This window comes from Cervus canadensis, chromosome 28, assembly GCF_019320065.1.
Source record: "Cervus canadensis isolate Bull #8, Minnesota chromosome 28, ASM1932006v1, whole genome shotgun sequence".
NCBI classification, from domain to species: Eukaryota; Metazoa; Chordata; class Mammalia; order Artiodactyla; family Cervidae; genus Cervus; species Cervus canadensis.
Window position 1 is genome coordinate 48,366,026 of NC_057413.1, and position 17,097 is coordinate 48,383,122.

Sequence of the window (17,097 nt, forward strand, 5' to 3'; positions counted from 1 at the left end):
CTGAGGCAAGCTCCAGGAGTTGGTGATGGACAGGGAAGCCTGGTGTGCTGCAGTCCATGGGGTTGCAAAGAGTTGGGCAAGACTGAAAGACTGAACTGAACTGAAGTTCATCAACTCTAACAAATGTATCACTGCTGTGGGGGGAGGTCTATAATGGAGAGGCTGCGCATGTGCGGGGGCAGGGAGTACATGGGAAATCTCTGTACCTTCCCCTGAATTTTTCTGTGAACCTTAAACTGCTCAAAAAACATAAAATCCTTTTTAAAAGACTATATTAAAAACATTAACCTGGTGTCACATTTCTCCAAGTCATTTAGTTCATGTGAATAAGCACTTAGGTGCTATTTTAGAGTACAAATATCTTTTTAAATTAAAAAGACAATTTTTATTTAGTGGCAAAACCTGACCTAAAATGATGTAGTACAATTCACACTAACAAGAATTAATCAGAAAAAAAAGAAAAAAAATTAAAAAAAAAAAAAAAAAAGAATTAATCAGGACTGGTGTGGACAGCAGCCACGGAGGCAGTACACTGTAACGCAAAAAGCATGGGCCTCGGGGTAAGTAAGACCTAGGAGCTACTGATGCTGAAAGGCAGTGTGGCACCATGGTTTCTGGTGCTGGCTCTGAAGTCTGACCACCTGGTCTGAGTTACAGCTTTACTAACCAGTACCAGTGGCACTAATGGAGATGGAATACTTCAGTGGGAATGTCATAATCTTTAGGGAAGTAAGAAATGGGACTTGGAAACAGTAACTAAACTGGCCACCCAAAAGACACATTATTCATTTAATTAACATGCCTCCTTAAAAACAGAGCTTTAGTATCCACAGGGAAGAAAGCCATCATACAATCTGTGTTAGAACGGACAGTGAGAGAGTTCAAGTAATATATATGTGTCTCACATCTTTTCATTTGTCCTTGGCACCAAAAATGAAGAATATGGAAGAAAAGTGGGTGTTGTGACAGTTTCAATTACTTCTAACACACAGTTCTATCTGACTCCTGGGTAAGAGACACATATCAGGAAATGCTTTAATATTTTCCAGAGCAATTAGAAGAAAATAAGCACAAGCCACTATTTCAGGACCTAGAATGTGTTTACAGGTTGGAGGAATGTGAGTGGGTGCTAAATCAACAGCCACAACTTATTTCCAGCAGAAGGTCTTCAAAAGGTGAAACAGTCCCTTTAAGAGTGTCTGATTTTTCTTCTAAAAACACAGGGAATTCCTGGTGGTCCTGTGATTAAGAATCTGCCTTCCAATGCAGGGGACACGGGTTCCATTCCTGGTTGGGGAACTAAGATCTCACATGCAACTAAGCCTGTGTACCTCGACTAGAGAGCCCACATACATTGCAGCCAGAGAAGCCTATACACTGCAATGAAGACCAGCATAGCCAACACACACACACACAGACACAGACTCACACCCACAGCAAAATAAACCATAAGAACTTCACACTGTCCTTAGAATAAAGCTCAAACTTAAAACAAAAACAAAAAAAAAAAACAGTTGACTGACTGCCAACAGTCAGATAGGAACTTTGGATATATCCAAGTAAGATACAAAAATGACAGAGAAATTAGAAATCACATAGAAAAGTAGACACTCACTGTGCAGCGGAGAGTATATAATGCATGGCAACATCTCCATATAAGACCATCAACGGCTTCCGGTCTTCCAACTTGCCCTAGACCCAATTTTAGGGAAACACAGGTAATACAAACTATGTTACTAAAGAATTTTAAGTACTAACAACTTCTACGCCTATATAATCAAATATACTGACTTCCTAATTTTCACATAGCCCTGGGGCTAACTGAACACTGGAAAGAGGTCAACTCTTTAAATTGAAATCTGGATAAGACATATTTTAAAATGTGTTGGTACTCAATTAAATAAATGAATAAAAATTAAATATGCTGGGTAATAATGATGATATGAAAGCAAATTACATCTAACATTCTTCATGGAGAAAAAGTCATGATCTTATTTGTTAGCCAAATCAGCTATAAAGTTAGTTCAGTCACCTTCTACGATTCTTTGACATAATACTATGAGTTTTAACATGACACTTATATAGTTTTTTAAATGTGAAGCACCAAAACCCACAAATGTTTCAAGACCCACATAGCCCTACACATCTCTGTATATCCTGCCAGTGGATTCCTAGCATACCGGCAAACTTGTCCAAAAGGTTGGAGATAGGTAGGTTGGTGTCAAGTAAAACAAACAAAACACCCAAACCCTTAGATGTCGTTCACCACAACATGGAATGGAACACACATATGCATCCCTCAGAGGCTGAGGATCAAAGTCAGCCTGAAGTGGTAACTTACTTTCCTGCTGACGGCGATGAGAAGACACTCAGCTGCTCCCAGCTGAAGCTCCTGTTCGTTCAGGAGCAGGCACAGCACCTCCAGGAGTTTGCAGTTCTCAGCAGTAATGTGACTCATGGGCACCCAGTCAATGTAGCCTGCCAGAGTGTTCAGTGCCGCGACTCCTACTCGACAGTTCGCTTGGGCCTGCATGAAAAGAAGTAACTTTTAACCGCTAACTCCTCACTAACAGGTAAGGCTGTGGTTATACCCGACCTCCTCCTGTTTTCTAATTTTAATGGAAAGAAAAGTGCTCATGCAACAGTTACTGATCAGCAACTCAAAGGTTTTTTCTGATACACAATCATTTCTCAAACAACGGCACCTCAGTGTCCGTCAATAAGACCACATTGGCATGTGTGGTCATCTTATGCCCTTCCAAGAAATCTCAGATAATATAATTTTAACTCCCTTTCACCATAGCTCAGTGATCAAATAAACCAAGGCTGAGGGAATTCTCTGGCGGTCCAGTGGTTAAGACTCCGTGGGTTCAATGCTGAGGGTGTGGGCTTGCTCCCTGGTAGGGGAACTGAAGCTCCCACAGCTCCACAGCACGGCCAAAAACAGAACAAAACAAAACAAAGCTGAGGTCACCCTCCACCAGGTGTATGTATCCCTGTACCCAAAAGTCTCAAAAAAAGCCCCCTTCCAGCTCCGCAGAGAGCTCTTACCTTTGACTCCTGAGAATTATCTGTCTTCTGAAAGAAAAGAAGTATAAGGATCTAATGTTTTTAATGAACAAAAGGCCGTGTAATAACTTTCCACCCCCATAATCTAGGCCCTCAAACAATGATTTTCAAATAGACTCAACTTTTAATTTTGGAACAGAAAGACAACTTTACTAAGAACACATAACTGATATTCTCGAGAGGAGGACAGGTTGTTTTAGTTTTAGTAATATGACAGAAGGTTAATATTTAAAGAGCTTACATAAATTTATTAGAACATTAAAATCCAAAAAGACAGTTTCAAAGTGCAGTTTACAAAGAAATACAACTAACAAATGAACAATGGAAGCAGGCTCAGCACTGCTATTGATGAAAAGAAACAGTTAAAAATTTAAGTATTAGCAATTTTTCCATATTAAAATAGAGACAAATTATAACTGGCAAAGGTATACTGAAGTGATGTAATGTTAGTGGAAAAAAGCAAGAGGCAAAATTAAAAGAGTACAATTTATGACCATGTATATATGGACATAACTGTAGGAAAACCACATACACAAGGAATATTAAATGCTAAATAGACCAAAATAATGTCTGTTCAGTAAATTAAACAATTTATAATTTTTTAAGCAGGAGTAGCAACTCCTGAAGTACTTGAAAACTTACCACCATTAGCATCATAGAAGATTTGTTTTATAATTCTTTTTTTCAACTTTCAAAAGGTATTTTTTCTAACAAAAAACAAGTATTAAGCCTTCACCAGTGGTGATCAAGGAGGGGTGTTAATGGGATAGAGATGAGTAGAATCCTTTCACAAGTATCTACTGATGCTGCTCGAGAAGGAAAAGGGATCCAGGCAACAACAGCCCAGTCCAGCCTTGACCCTCTACTCCAACAAGCCTGCATTACCATTCGGATCCTATTCTTCTGCCCCTAGGACCAGTGTAGGAGCCAGGGGATAGACAGGGAGAGTAAGCCTACACATCCCATCCTCGTTTACCATTCAGTCTACTGCCCAGGGAAGGGGAAAGGATGGAAGCGGAGAAGGAACTACGAGCAAACTAAAAAGTTGCAGGTACAAGAAATGTCCCTTGGCATGCCCTGGTCCTGGGAGCCTGGTTTAACAGATGGAGAAAACAGAAACTGAGGCTAAAGAAAAACACCAGTGAATGTTTTTCTAACTTGTGTCACCCTGCTCTAGCATATTGGCTAGATGTCTAGGGCATCGAAGCATTCATAATTTGTTCATTTCTCTTAGGGATTAAATCTCCTAGGGGAAAATAAAAAGAATACCTCTTTCACTCTCAATACACACAGGTTTTTTCAATTAAAATACTTTGATATTTTCTTTTGAAAAATCCTGGGGAGGTATTTTGGGGGAAAGAGTCCATTCTAGTAAAAAGGATGGGGCTTGAATTCCCCACAATCATTAATCAGGGGATCTCCAGTAATTACTCTCTGAAACTTGGTTTCTTCATCCATAATATGGAAACAATAGTTTTTGACTCAGGGTTGAGGATTAAATAACGTGTAAAGCATGAAAAAGTATATAGCATAATATTAGGTACGCATTGTGTCTCCCTACCCTGACAGCTAACAATACCTTGTCTTATCATTTGTGTTAGTATTCTAGAGCTCTCAAAATAAACTCAAGGAAGCTGCTGAGGGCAGAAAAAATAATGAATCTTAATGAACACTATTTGCGTGAAATAAACATATATGAGGATTCTATGTTACGGTTCTGAAACCTCATTCCTATTGACATTTTGGGTCAGATAATTCTTTATTGTGGAAAACAGTTCTGGGCACTACAGGATTCAGCAGCATGCCTGGCCTCTATCCACTAGATGTCAGGAGCAACCCCTAGGTGTGACAACCTGGATGGCAAAACTGCCCTCCCCCTGAAAACCACTGTACTAAATTTTAAAAAATTCAGCTTCATTTTTACACTATCTCAGGAATTTTCTTACTAAAAAGGGAATTATTTTTTCTAGTATGTTCGGAACTCATTGAATTGAACCTCCTAGAAACTTAATTCCAGTTTTTCCTGTCATCTTTCTGTTTTGCTTATAAAATAGCCTTTTCTTTTACTGACCTGAACACCCTAGTTCCTTGCTGCAGGATTAACTTCAAAACACACACAAACCCACTCATATCAGAAAACAGAACTTGACGAAAGGTGGGGGGGTTATAATCGGTATCCCTTACCACTTGCTGGTACTTGTTTACATTTTCTTGAAGTGTGTTAAGGAGAAAACTGAAGATTCTTTCCATGTTCTGGGTTAACGTTTGTTGGATATCCCTTCGTCTTTGAGGGGGTAGTGTCTGAAAGGTCACTACATCCTCTGCCAGCCGCAAAAGAATGAACATCACTAATTCAGTCTGTGTTTCCTATACCAACAGAAAGAAGGTAGTTAAATACGTTTTTTTTTTTTTTTTAATTGGGCTATGAATAGCTGATTTACGTGAAAACATGTTTTGCATTATAAATATGACCAAAGGCTCTTTTCTGCTGACAGGGCAGACAAACAAACCAGAAAAACTTGGAAGAGCAAACAAAAACAAAACCCTGAATTGATACAGCCGTACTGCATACCCCTTGTTTGGAAAGAGTGTCCAATTCTACTAGCATGTCAGGCCAGTGCTGTGGCCACTCCCGTTTGATCATTTCTACTACAATTCGAGACAGAACATCTTTAATATGGTTCTCCTCTTCCAAAATGTTCAGTGTTCCCTGCAAAAGAGTAAGTGACATCAAGAGGTTTGCAAGACTGAATTCAAGGGAACAAACTGGGCTGTAAGAGTGTAGAAAACTTAGGAGCAGGCCTACTTTCAAACTAAACAAACAAACCTGTTCTCCATGTCTGAGTCACCTGTCCTGCATTCTCACTAATCATTCTTCCCTCTTAAAGCTTAACAGAGGTTGCATCAGCTAATAAAATGGCTTTCACACAGAGCAAGGAAGACATCCCTGTTCTTCTTTACAAACTGAAGAGACTTTCATATGATTGTTTCATTTTGTATGAGGGCCAGAGTAGAAGAGTATGGAAATAAGGAATACACTGAAAGGCTGACAAAGTGAGAGATTCAGGAGCAACTGAATATTTTCCTAATTGTTCTAGCTTTAGAAGACACAGGAAGACCATTATTGGGACTCTCTTCTCAAGTCTGGTATCAAGTGTAATGGATTAAGATTTCTATCACATCTCCCCAGAACTAACAAAATATAAATCCTAGCTAGCTAAGTTAATAATTTTGAAGGGAATTTTTTTTTCTATCAAAGACATTAGACTTTGGGGACGAAAAGGGGCATGAATTCCCCTTTTCATGTCCTTTGTAAAAAAGAACATAAAGGCTGTGGATTCTAAATGTGTTTATAAAGCTATAGTCTAACTCCCAAAACAAACTCATTTAGCCTATTTTTTTTATTGCTAGTAACATAAAATAATTCAGTTTAAAATAAAAGGAAACAAACAGCAAAGTGTAATCTAATTTAGAACTGATTAATCTAAGACTTTTATTCATCTGTTAAAAATGTTTACTATCTCTACCCTGTCTTCATAATTTTAAAAATAGAAGTCAACACATACGGGATTAATTAACCCAAGTAAATGGGATGAACTGTGATTTCTAGTGATGGTGGTTCTTTTTAACTTGAAGGTAACATTTAATATTATATAAAGTTGTTTGACCTATGTAGAACCCATGAATTTTTACACAAATGCTACATTGGAAAAGTCACACTTTGTCTAAACTACCTCGTAAACGCAAGTCTTCCAATCAACCATTCCTTACATTTGCGATCAGCTCCATGACACTGTTCTTCAGATAGACCTTCTCCAATCGAGACATGTTGTTCCAACGAAACCTGGCCACCAAAATGCATAAAGTCAACAGAACGACATTATAAGCCTTCTCTTCAGAAGAGATTAAGCTTTGATTCCTATGTTAAAATTATGCTGGTGATTTTATTCAGAAATTATACTCTCGACTTTGTATCCTTCAAAAACCGGACAGAAAGAGTCCACATTTAATTAAAATGCTAAAAGCAAAAAAAGAGTTTAATATAGACAGAGACCCCGTTAATTAGAATCCAGGTAGGATCTGTGCACAGATGAGCTTTCCCCCTTGATTTTACTGACAGACCATAAGCAAATACATAGCCAGGACAACTACAGCAACGTAGCTGGTTTTCAGAAACTAGAACCTGACAATACTAACTCCCCTTCTATACTTGCTTTGTTTAGTAACACTAAGTTGTGTCCGACTCTTTGCAACTCCATGGACTGCAACACACCAGGTTTCCCTGTCCTTCATCCCCCGGAGTTTGCTCAAATTCATGTCCATTGTGTCAGTGATGCTATCTAACCATCTTAGGCTTAGAAAGTAATAACAGCACAATTCCAGAAAAACTGTGATTAAATCTTAAAAGCTGGTGGATTCTTCAGATAAGCAATAGGAGACTCAAGTTAGAACGGGTTTTTAGTTATTCTAGTATAATCCTGCTTAGAATCCTGCCATGCACATTCAAAACTTAAGGAAAAAGAAAAGAAATTAAAGGCAGTGTCTTTCTAGTGTCTAATCAGATATTTATTGACCTGTACACTGCATTATTCTAAAAAGACTGAGGTCGGTGGGCATATATTAGGAGCTCAATAAATACTAGCTACGTGACTGTGAACTAATATTTGCAGAGTGCTTATTAGTATGTACCACGTACTTTACACAGATGAAGAAACTAGGGAAAGGTTAAGTTCTGAATGAGAGCTCCCATGAGGCTGTGATGACCTCTAGGAAGCATTCCTTTCTCCCTGGGGATTGCTCTTTTCTACTCATCTGAAGACTATCTCTAAGAGTTATACAAGAAATAAAGATTTGCTCTCTCACATACTTGACAACGTGTTCCAGGATCTGAAGGCCAAAATGTCTGACGATGGCAATTTGTGTTTTCTCAGCCAACCGCAAACCACAAGGGACACAGACAGGGCACTTTTCTTTAAACTCCTCACAAAACTGAAAAAAACAAAAGTTAGTGTTTCCCTTAGGAGCCAAGAGAAAGTGGGACTAGGAAAAAAAAAAAAAACTCCAACCTGAGCTACTAAGTGGCAAAATTTAGATAAATATTATATAAAGGATTATTTTCACTTTGATAGTTCCAGATTTCCCAGGCAATGGCCAATTAGTGTTGGAAAAAATAAAAAATAATGTGACCTAAATGAGTAAAACACTGTTACGAGATAAACCGCTGAAGCACATAGGGGTGAAATGACAATTACTAGGATTAAAAACCTTTGGTTGGGGGAGGAATAAAGCAAATGTGGAAAAGTCTTTACAACTGCTGAGTTTAGGTGATAGGTATACACAAGATCATTACAGTATTCTGCTTATGCTATTCCATGGTAAAACAACAGACAGAACCCAAATATTTCTGATTCCAAATTCTATGGCATACATCTATACATTGTAAAACTTCCTCCAAGTGATGCTCGCTCTACTTCATGAAGTTACATCTCTTAAAACACACACAGTACTGTTCCAGTGGTCATTTCTCATTGCCCACGTACATTGTTTGATGGGGGAATAAACTCAAATCGTATTAGCATCCCCATTTGTTTTGTATTCAGTTCAGTTCAGTTGCTCAGTCCTGTCCGACTCTTTGTGACCCCATGAACCGCAGCACGCGAGGCCTCCCTGTCCATCACCAACTCCCGGAGTCCTCCCAAACCTATGTCCATTGAGTCGGTGATGCCATCCAACCATTTTTTCCTCTGTCGTCCCCTTCTCCTCCTGCCCTCAATCCTTCCCAGCATCAGGGTCTTTTCCAATGAGTCAGCTCTTCTCATCAGGTGGCCAAAGTACTGGAGTTTCAGCTTCGACATCAGTCCTACCAATGTTTTGTATTAGCTTTCCCAAAATACACAAGAATCAGTCTCAGTAGTAGAGAAAGAAAACTACTTTCAGGAAACCAAAAAGCCCTTGCTAAAATGCAAAATAAGTGGTAGAAGTTCAACTTTGCGCAAAATAGTCTAAGAATATCACACAGGAAAAAACATGGGGGTGGGGGGGGGATGAGAATTAAGCCAGAAATATCCAAGACACCGAAGTGGGTTAGGGAGAAGTGTAGGGATATAAGTAAAAGGGCACTAGAGAGGCTGGAGCTCGGTTAGGGCGAGTCAGGAGTGTGTGCCAGCAGGGAAACGTTTAGTGTTGGGAGACTATAAAGAATGTGGCCGATGTCGGGGACGGGTTGGACACGTGCTCCACGCGAAGGAGATGGGAGGCAGGAATGTGGGGGTTAGGAGAATAAAGTGGGTTCAGCCAGCTGTGGAGGGGATCCTGGTGCGGAGAAGAGTAAACAGAAGCGGGGAGGGGGGAGGAGAGGGCAGTGGGGAGTGTCGGTCAGAAGAGACGGCCACAGTGAGGTAGGGACCGGAGCGTCCCGGGAAAAGGGTAGGCGCGGCGAGCAAAGAAGGCGGGGAGTGGGAAGAGGCGCGGGAGAGCTGCAAGGGGGAGGGCCCCCCGGGGTTGGGACCGAGGTCCAGGGGCCGCGTGGGCGGGAGACGGCCAGCGTCGTGGGCTGCGCCGGAACGGCTGAGGCTGGGGGAGGGTCTCGGGGCAGGCCCGGGTCGCCAGAACTCAGATACCTTGAGGGCTTCCAGCCGGTAACGCTGGGTGGAGCTGGGGTCCATCATGATCGTCACCGCTTTCACCAGCTGCTCGCACAGCGCGTTCACTCGATCCATCGCCATGAGCACTGCCACGCACCACGAGCGCGCAGCACCGCAGTCCTGGGAGCACGAGGCACGGACGGCTCCGTCGGCGGGACCACACGCTGGTACCGGGCCGCGGCGGGCCGAGGCGGGGCGGTGAGGAGCAGGAGGAGGAGCGTGAGCCGCCGAAGATCCAGCCGGGAAAGAGCCGGCGCTGCGCACGCGCCCGACGCACCAGTGCGCATGCGCCCGCGGAAGTGGCGGCTCCCCTATGACGGTTGCTCCTTGGTGGGCGGAGCGAGAGACTTGGGGGCCGCGGCACGCAGGCGCGTCAACGGTCCCCGGAGGCGCGCGCGCTGTGTAATTGTCAGGAAGGCGGTGTGCCGGTCGCGCTGGCCTAGGCTGGACCCGCCCGACTGTGCTGGCAGCTGCCTAGGCGAGAGCCGTCTGCCACCCTCGGTTCTTTTCTCCGTCGTCCCGGGGAACAAATCTGTCTCGAAACCGACTGATCCGTTCCCAGAAAGGGGACAAATATTCAAGACCGCTTTAACGTCCTTCCAGTGGACATCTAGCCCAGTCTCGGCGGCGTCCGCGGGTGGCGATTTTGCCAAGTGTCGTCACATTGGTAAGAGAATTTAGAACCGTTCGGTATCTCTGTTTTTAGACTTTTCATGTTGCCTTGGTTATTGGTTGTATAATATAGCAGTGATTGAGGACAACATTGGACCGAAATTACAGTTAAGTAGAAAGCATTGCTTACAGAAAAGGCCCTCGTATTGCCTTTTAAGAGAATTTTTCTTGTGGGGAAAAATGGTAGCTCTTCAACTTCCCTCTTGTACTTGTTTTCCTTGGCTGTGTTATCAGCTGATAGGCACTAAATGTATTTTGTACAGATCTTGGTAAATCGAGATCGTTAAAGATGAGGAATTGCAAATACCGAAGGTTTGTACAGTTTTGGTCATTTGAGGTGTAGCCTAATCCTTATTCCCAAAGGAAAGTTTTAACATAGAGCGTATTTCACTTTTTATCTTTAAAAAGCTGTGCTTTCTCCAGCAAAATACGTAAACTGAAAACTAAAACAGTTAAAATCTAAATATCCGTTTTTGGTGTTTGAATATTTAGGAAATGTTTGCTGTACTTAAATCACTGCTCCCTGTTCCTACTCCACTTTTAGTATTTGTATCTAATATGGCACTTAGGGGTGTGTGTGTGACAATGTATTTACTATTTTTAATCTGATGTAAGTATGTGTGTGTATGTGTGTGTGTGTGTGAGAGAGAGAGGCATTGCATTTACTGTTTTTAATCCGAAGTGTGTGTGTGAGACAATGCATTTACTATTTTTAATCCGATGTAAATCTGTATGTGTATGAGACAATGCATTTACTGTTTTTTAATCCAGTATTAATCTGTTCGAAGACTACACAAAAGTCACTTCAGGGTAAAGTGATTTCTGGTATGTTATGGTTTAAAGTATTACATTCTGCCTGTTTTTGGTGAGTGGAATTTGTAAGGAATTAATGCCTTGACTACTATGATTTTTTGAAGTCATCATTTTTCCTCCCTAATCTTCCAGCTTTGTAGTAGCATGACACTTTTTTCAAGGTGAATGTTAATTTTTGACACTTAAAAAAAATAGTTGAGTGCTTACTCAAGTGTAAAACCTGTGTTCTCTCGTATTTAAATCATAAATTACTGGTATCTCCACAAATATCTTGTTTACGTTAGGTCAGTGGTTTCCAATCTCTGCTGCGCATTAGAGAGGACTTTTAAAAAATTGCAGTGCCCAGGCCACACCCATACTGATTAAGTTAGATGTCTGGTAGTAGAAGCCAGAAATCAATAGTGTTTAAAGGTTCCTAGGTTATTCCAATCTGTAGCAAAGTTTGGGAGCCACTGCTTTTGTTTACTAAAGCCTTCTTTCATATTTCTAACAATGTTAAATGAAAACATTTGCCTCTATCAACTTTATACGGTTTGTTCTTTGAATCTAGCATCCATACCTTTACATGTGTCTGTCTACAAATAGTGTGTAGTATTTTCTTTTTTTTGTTTGCTTTTGTCTTCAAAAGTTGAACATGAATAGATAGAAAATCAGCATTAGAACACTACAAACTAATTGTTACAGGCCAGATCCACTGATGGGTGCTCAGAAGTTCAAAATTTGAAGAGAAATGGGATATTTGCATAGTCTCAAAGTATGTCTTCTAAGAAAGGAAAAAATAGTAACTTTACAGTGAGAAACCTAGCAAACACTGTCACTATTCAATGATATGTTTACCATCACTAGTATTAAGACATAGTGACATCATGTACCTCCAAACATGATACATGACTCGAGAAAAGCAGAACATTTCCACAGTGTTCTTGCCTGGAATGCATAACCTCAGTCTTATCAAGAGAAAACATCAGGGCTTCCCTAATGGCTCAGTTGTAAGGAAGCTACCTGCCAATGCAGGAGACATGCATTTGATCCCTGACCCAGGAAGATCCCACATGCCTCAGAGCAATTAGGCTGGTGCTCTAGAGCCCGGGAGTCGCAGCTTCTAAAGTCTATGCACCTAGGGGCTGTTCTCCGCAACAAGAGAAGCCACTGCAGTGCAAAGTGCGCGTTGTGACTAGACAGTAGCCCCCACTCACAACTAGAGAAAAGCACAAGCAACAATGAAGACCAAACACAGCCAGAAATAAATAAAATTAATTTTTAAAAAGAATTTATTAAAAAAAAAGAAGGGAAAACAGACAAATCGAGAGATGTTTTCAAAGCAACTGAGTAGTTCCCTTTGAAAGTGTCCAGGTCATGAGAAACATGAAGTGGCACTGATTGGAGAAGACTAAGGAGATGTGATGACTAAGAATGGATCTTAAGCTGGATTCTGGAACCAAAAATGGACATTAATGGGTGTAACTGGTAAAATTCAAGTTAAGTTTGTAGTGTGAATATTATACTAATGTTCATTTTTTAGTTTTGATAGTTGTGCTGTGTAAAATGTAGCATTAGGGGAAACTTGGTATGGGAGAACCCTACTATATTTGCAACTTTTCTCTAAGTCTAAAAGTTTTTCAAAATAAAAAGTTTTAAAGTTCACATGAATGCTTTGATATTATATATTATTTTGTACTTCTCTTTACCCTGAATTTATATTTGAAATTTGTCTGTCCATTAGATTAACTGTTGGTTTTATCCCACCATTGATGTACATTGTAATTTGCATTTGTACATGCAATTTGCATTGATGTACATGTAATTTGCATTTGTACATGCAATTTGCATTGATGTAGATGTAATTTGCATTTCCCTATGCCTAATGACATTGATCTCATTTTCATGTGCCTGTTGACAATCTGAGTATCTTTTGTAAAGTGTTCAGTTCTTTGGGAGGAAATGGGTATTTTTTAAAGCTTTTAATATTATTATCCTTCTAAAGTTGTTGTATCAATTTGTTATTCTCCTGCCAGCAGTATATGAAAATGCCTGTTTCATTCTTGTTAGTTTCCATGCTCCCATGCTTATGGTAATTTGACAGTGAAAGAATGGAAATACAGTTTTCTTTGGTGATTTAGATTCAATATCCTTTCTAACTGTTCATAATATATTGTCTTACAGAAAAATGACTGATGGAAGAGACCGGGTAGTTGCTCTAGTGGACATGGACTGTTTTTTCGTTCAAGTGGAACAGCGGCAAAATCCTCATTTGAGGAATAAACCTTGTGCAGTTGTACAGTACACAGCATGGAAGGGTGGTGGGTATGTATCATAGTTATTCTTATAACTCTAAACTACTGTTTTAATCTCTGAGAATACATGGCACTATGCTAGGTCCTATTTTTGAGAGTTCTGAACTGCTGTGTTTGAGAATGAATAGTAGTATCAGTGGGACTTTCATGGCAGTCCAGAGGTTAAGACTTCACTCCAGTGGGTATGGGTTTGATCCTTGGTCAGGGAATTAAGATCCCATATGCTGTGGTGTGGCCAAAAAGTATTTAAAAAAAATAGTAGAAGCATCAGTGGCCAAAAAGTTTCTACTGTTATGTTTATAACCTAGTTGTCATGTGAAATTTTATGATCATGTGAAATTTTTATGATCATGTAATATTTTTGCTCCATGGCCAGAAAATTAAGAAAAAAAAAACAGTAGCATCTGTGAGCAAAAAGTTTCTATTATGTTTATAACCTATTCATCATGCTAAATTTTAATTACTTTTGCTTATGATCATGTAATGTTTTTGCTCCCCTTTTTTTTCTAACCTTAGAATAGTTGCAGTAAGTTATGAAGCTCGTGCATTTGGGGTCACTAGAAACATGTGGGCAGATGATGCTAAGAAGTTATGTCCAGATCTTCTACTGGTACAAGTTCGTGAGCTCCATGGAAAAGCTAACCTTGCCAAGTAAGAAGAGAAGATGGTTTAAGGGGAGTGGAGGAGTTGGAAGCATTTCATGAGGCTAGGAGCTGATGTTTTCTAATTTGTTTTGTGTAAATGACATCTGAAAAGGTTCCCTTCAGTCAGCCAACTTTTTAGTGTGACATGAAAACAGACTTTAATATTGTGTTTTAGGAACAGTTGAGAATCATTATTATCTATAATAATATCTACTCTTAATACCTTTTCAGTTCCTTAAATGTTTAAAAATTGGTTATTGTAATTAAAACTTAACACCAGTTCCAATGTTCTCAGGTCAAAAGTCTGACGTGTTTGAAGTTATTAAATTGATTGTGAAACTTAAAAGAGTTTTCCCAGAGAACTGTTGAGTCAGATTCACATTCTAGTGCAATATCTAGAATTATTTGCCAGAATTGAACAGATTCAGAGGTGCTGACCTTCTCTGTTTTGAACTGAGCTCTCTCCCCCAAGATTTTAGAAAGTTGGCCTCAGAACAGACATTAGTATAGGCATAGCCAAGACAAGCCCCCACCATTATAATAGCTAGTATATATTGAATCCTAGTAGAGATGTTGAGAGATGTTTTCAAAGCAACTGAGTAGTTCCCTTTGAAAGTGTCAAGGTCATGAGAAACATGAAGTGTTTCTTTCTAGTATATATTGAATCCTAATAGCTAGTATAGGTTGAACATATGTCATATGCCAGGCACCGTGTGACATTTTTCATTGGCAGTGTCTCTTAAATCTCACATCGTTATAAGGTAAGTTCTAGTATTATCCACCCCACCCCCTCCCCACTCATTCCTACACACACACATGCACACGCACACGCACACAGATGAGGGGCAGGTTTAGAGAGGTTGAATAATTTAAGTTCATATAGCTAAGAAGTAGAAGACTGAGGATTCAACTTTTTTTCATATCTCTACATTCTCACAGTACACTATACTGTGTGTGGTGGTGTGTGTAGGGATCATGCTTTGACTTGGGACTTGAGATATTCCTGATTTCACCTTTCAGAAGTCTAAAAGTAGAGTGTCATATATGGCCAACCTCACATTGGAATTATTGCCAGAAAAGGAGACAGATTTAACTGAAGATTAATACTGTTACTCTAAAGTAGAATTAATTTAGCTAATGGATATATGTTCCATTGCATTGAATAGAATTTTATGCTGGTTGGGAAAGACAGTGTTATGTCCCAGAAATATAGTTGACTTCAGAGTGTGATTTTGAAAAGCCATATGCTGCCCACTTTATACTGGATCATTTATTTTACCCTTAAAATCTTCATCAAGTAATGAACAAAGGCAGTTTTAAAAAATTTAGGCATATGTTTATAGACCAGAAAATTATTAAGACCTGGATAATTTAAAATTATTTTAATAGTTAACTTGAGATGCCACATTATAAAAATAAAAATATGACTTGCAGAAACATGTATGTATATATATATACACTAAGTTTTTCAAGTATTTATAAAAATATCTTGGAGTAATTTACTCAAGTCTATGAAGGAACCCCAACTACTGCATAAGAGCATCCTTTCCTTGGTCTGTATGTGAGTATATTATGCTATCATGCTCTTAGGTACCGGGAAGCCAGTATGGAAGTGATGGAGGTAATGTCTCGTTTTGCTGTAATGGAACGTGGCAGCATTGATGAGGCTTATCTAGACCTGACCAGTGCTGTGCAAGAGAGACTACAAAAGCTCCAAAATCAGCCTATCTCAGCAGACTTGTTGCCAACCACCTGCATTGAAGGGTTTCCCCAGGGGCCTACACCAGCAGAAGGGACTGTTGAGAAAGGTACTTCCATAGCATCAGTATCGCTCTGCTTCCTGCCTCTGGAGCCTGCTTTGCTTGGCCACACTGCTCCTTCTTGGATTCAGTGAAAGGAAACTTAACCTGCAACGTGAATGAATCTCAAGGACTCACATGGAAGGATAGACAAATTCTCTTTATCTTTCCAGGTATATGGATATTGAGAAGCTGTGAAATCTGTAAAATCAAGTTTCTCCTTAAGCATAACTAGGGCAGGTTAAAGTTATCAGTAGAAGGCTGACTGAGCACTTCCATTGTTTGTAGGTTAATTTATATTATTATAACGTGGTTCATAAGAAGGGTGAGCTTTATTAAGGGGACCTCAAAAACAGGGAGTTGAGTTACTCACAGGATGATGTCATCAGTGAGCTGCTCAAGGCCTCTCATTTTATTTGACTTAATTTTATTCCTTTTCCTCTTCATAGTGATTCCCTTCACACCCTTCCTACCCCACAAACCCTCTGGCACTCACTGACAGATGGTCTTAAATATGTATGTGTCTGTACAAATTGTACAGTGTTGCTTTGTACATGTGCTTTTAATTATTTTTGTTTAGTTATTTTGATAATTTGTTATCATTTTTCATTTATTTTTTAAAGTATAGTCGATTTACTATTAATTTCAGGTGTACAACATAGTGATTCAATATTTTTATAGATTATATTCCATTTAAAGTTATTATAAAATAATGACTCTGTTTCCCTGTTCTGTATCATTTATTTTATACACAATAGTTTGTAACTCTGAAATCCATAACCCTTCCCCTTCCCTTTCCTCACAGTAACCACTAGTTTGTTCTCTATATGTGAGTCTGTTTCAGTTTTGTTGTATTCATTTGTTTATATTTTAGATTCCACATATAAGTGATAACATACAGTATTTGTCTTTCTCTGACTTAATGTGTGCTTTTAAAACTTGGGCTTTTTATATAATGTGTCCTTTTAAAACTTGTGTTAAAGTTTTAAAAGCACACATATAAGTGAAAAGATGTTCAGCATCAATAATTAGTAGAGAAATGCAAATCAGAAATACAATGAGGTATCACCTCACACTGGTCAGAAGCGCCATCATCCAAAAAATCTCCAAATAAAAATGCTGGAGAGGATGTGGAGAAAAGGGAACCCTTGTATACTGTTGG

General features: G+C 39.5%; 2 protein-coding genes across 5 annotated transcripts in view; one reads left to right on the forward strand and one right to left on the reverse strand.

The window, feature by feature from the left end:
• The window catches only part of XPO5 (exportin 5), a 41,961-nt gene extending 32,002 nt beyond the window's left edge, over positions 1-9,959 (reverse strand). The window contains exons 1-8 of one of the 2 annotated variants that reach the window (XM_043449937.1): positions 9,690-9,959; positions 7,937-8,058; positions 6,841-6,913; positions 5,642-5,779; positions 5,254-5,436; positions 3,052-3,078; positions 2,342-2,527; positions 1,616-1,692 (exon numbers count right to left, since the gene is read on the reverse strand). In XM_043449937.1, the coding sequence (XP_043305872.1) occupies positions 1,616-1,692; positions 2,342-2,527; positions 3,052-3,078; positions 5,254-5,436; positions 5,642-5,779; positions 6,841-6,913; positions 7,937-8,058; positions 9,690-9,794 (911 nt within the window). In that variant the 5' untranslated portion in view covers positions 9,795-9,959. The remainder of the gene's footprint in view (positions 1-1,615; positions 1,693-2,341; positions 2,528-3,051; positions 3,079-5,253; positions 5,437-5,641; positions 5,780-6,840; positions 6,914-7,936; positions 8,059-9,689) is intronic. The other variant, XM_043449938.1, reaches the window with a different exon arrangement.
• An 80-nt stretch (positions 9,960-10,039) lies between these two features.
• The window catches only part of POLH (DNA polymerase eta), a 28,013-nt gene continuing 20,955 nt past the window's right edge, over positions 10,040-17,097 (forward strand). The window contains exons 1-4 of one of the 3 annotated variants that reach the window (XM_043449939.1): positions 10,040-10,380; positions 13,362-13,502; positions 14,009-14,143; positions 15,727-15,944. In XM_043449939.1, the coding sequence (XP_043305874.1) occupies positions 13,366-13,502; positions 14,009-14,143; positions 15,727-15,944 (490 nt within the window). In that variant the 5' untranslated portion in view covers positions 10,040-10,380; positions 13,362-13,365. Of the gene's footprint in view, positions 10,381-13,361; positions 13,503-14,008; positions 14,144-15,726; positions 16,109-17,097 lie in introns of those variants that run through there. The other 2 variants (XM_043449941.1, XM_043449942.1) reach the window with 2 other exon arrangements.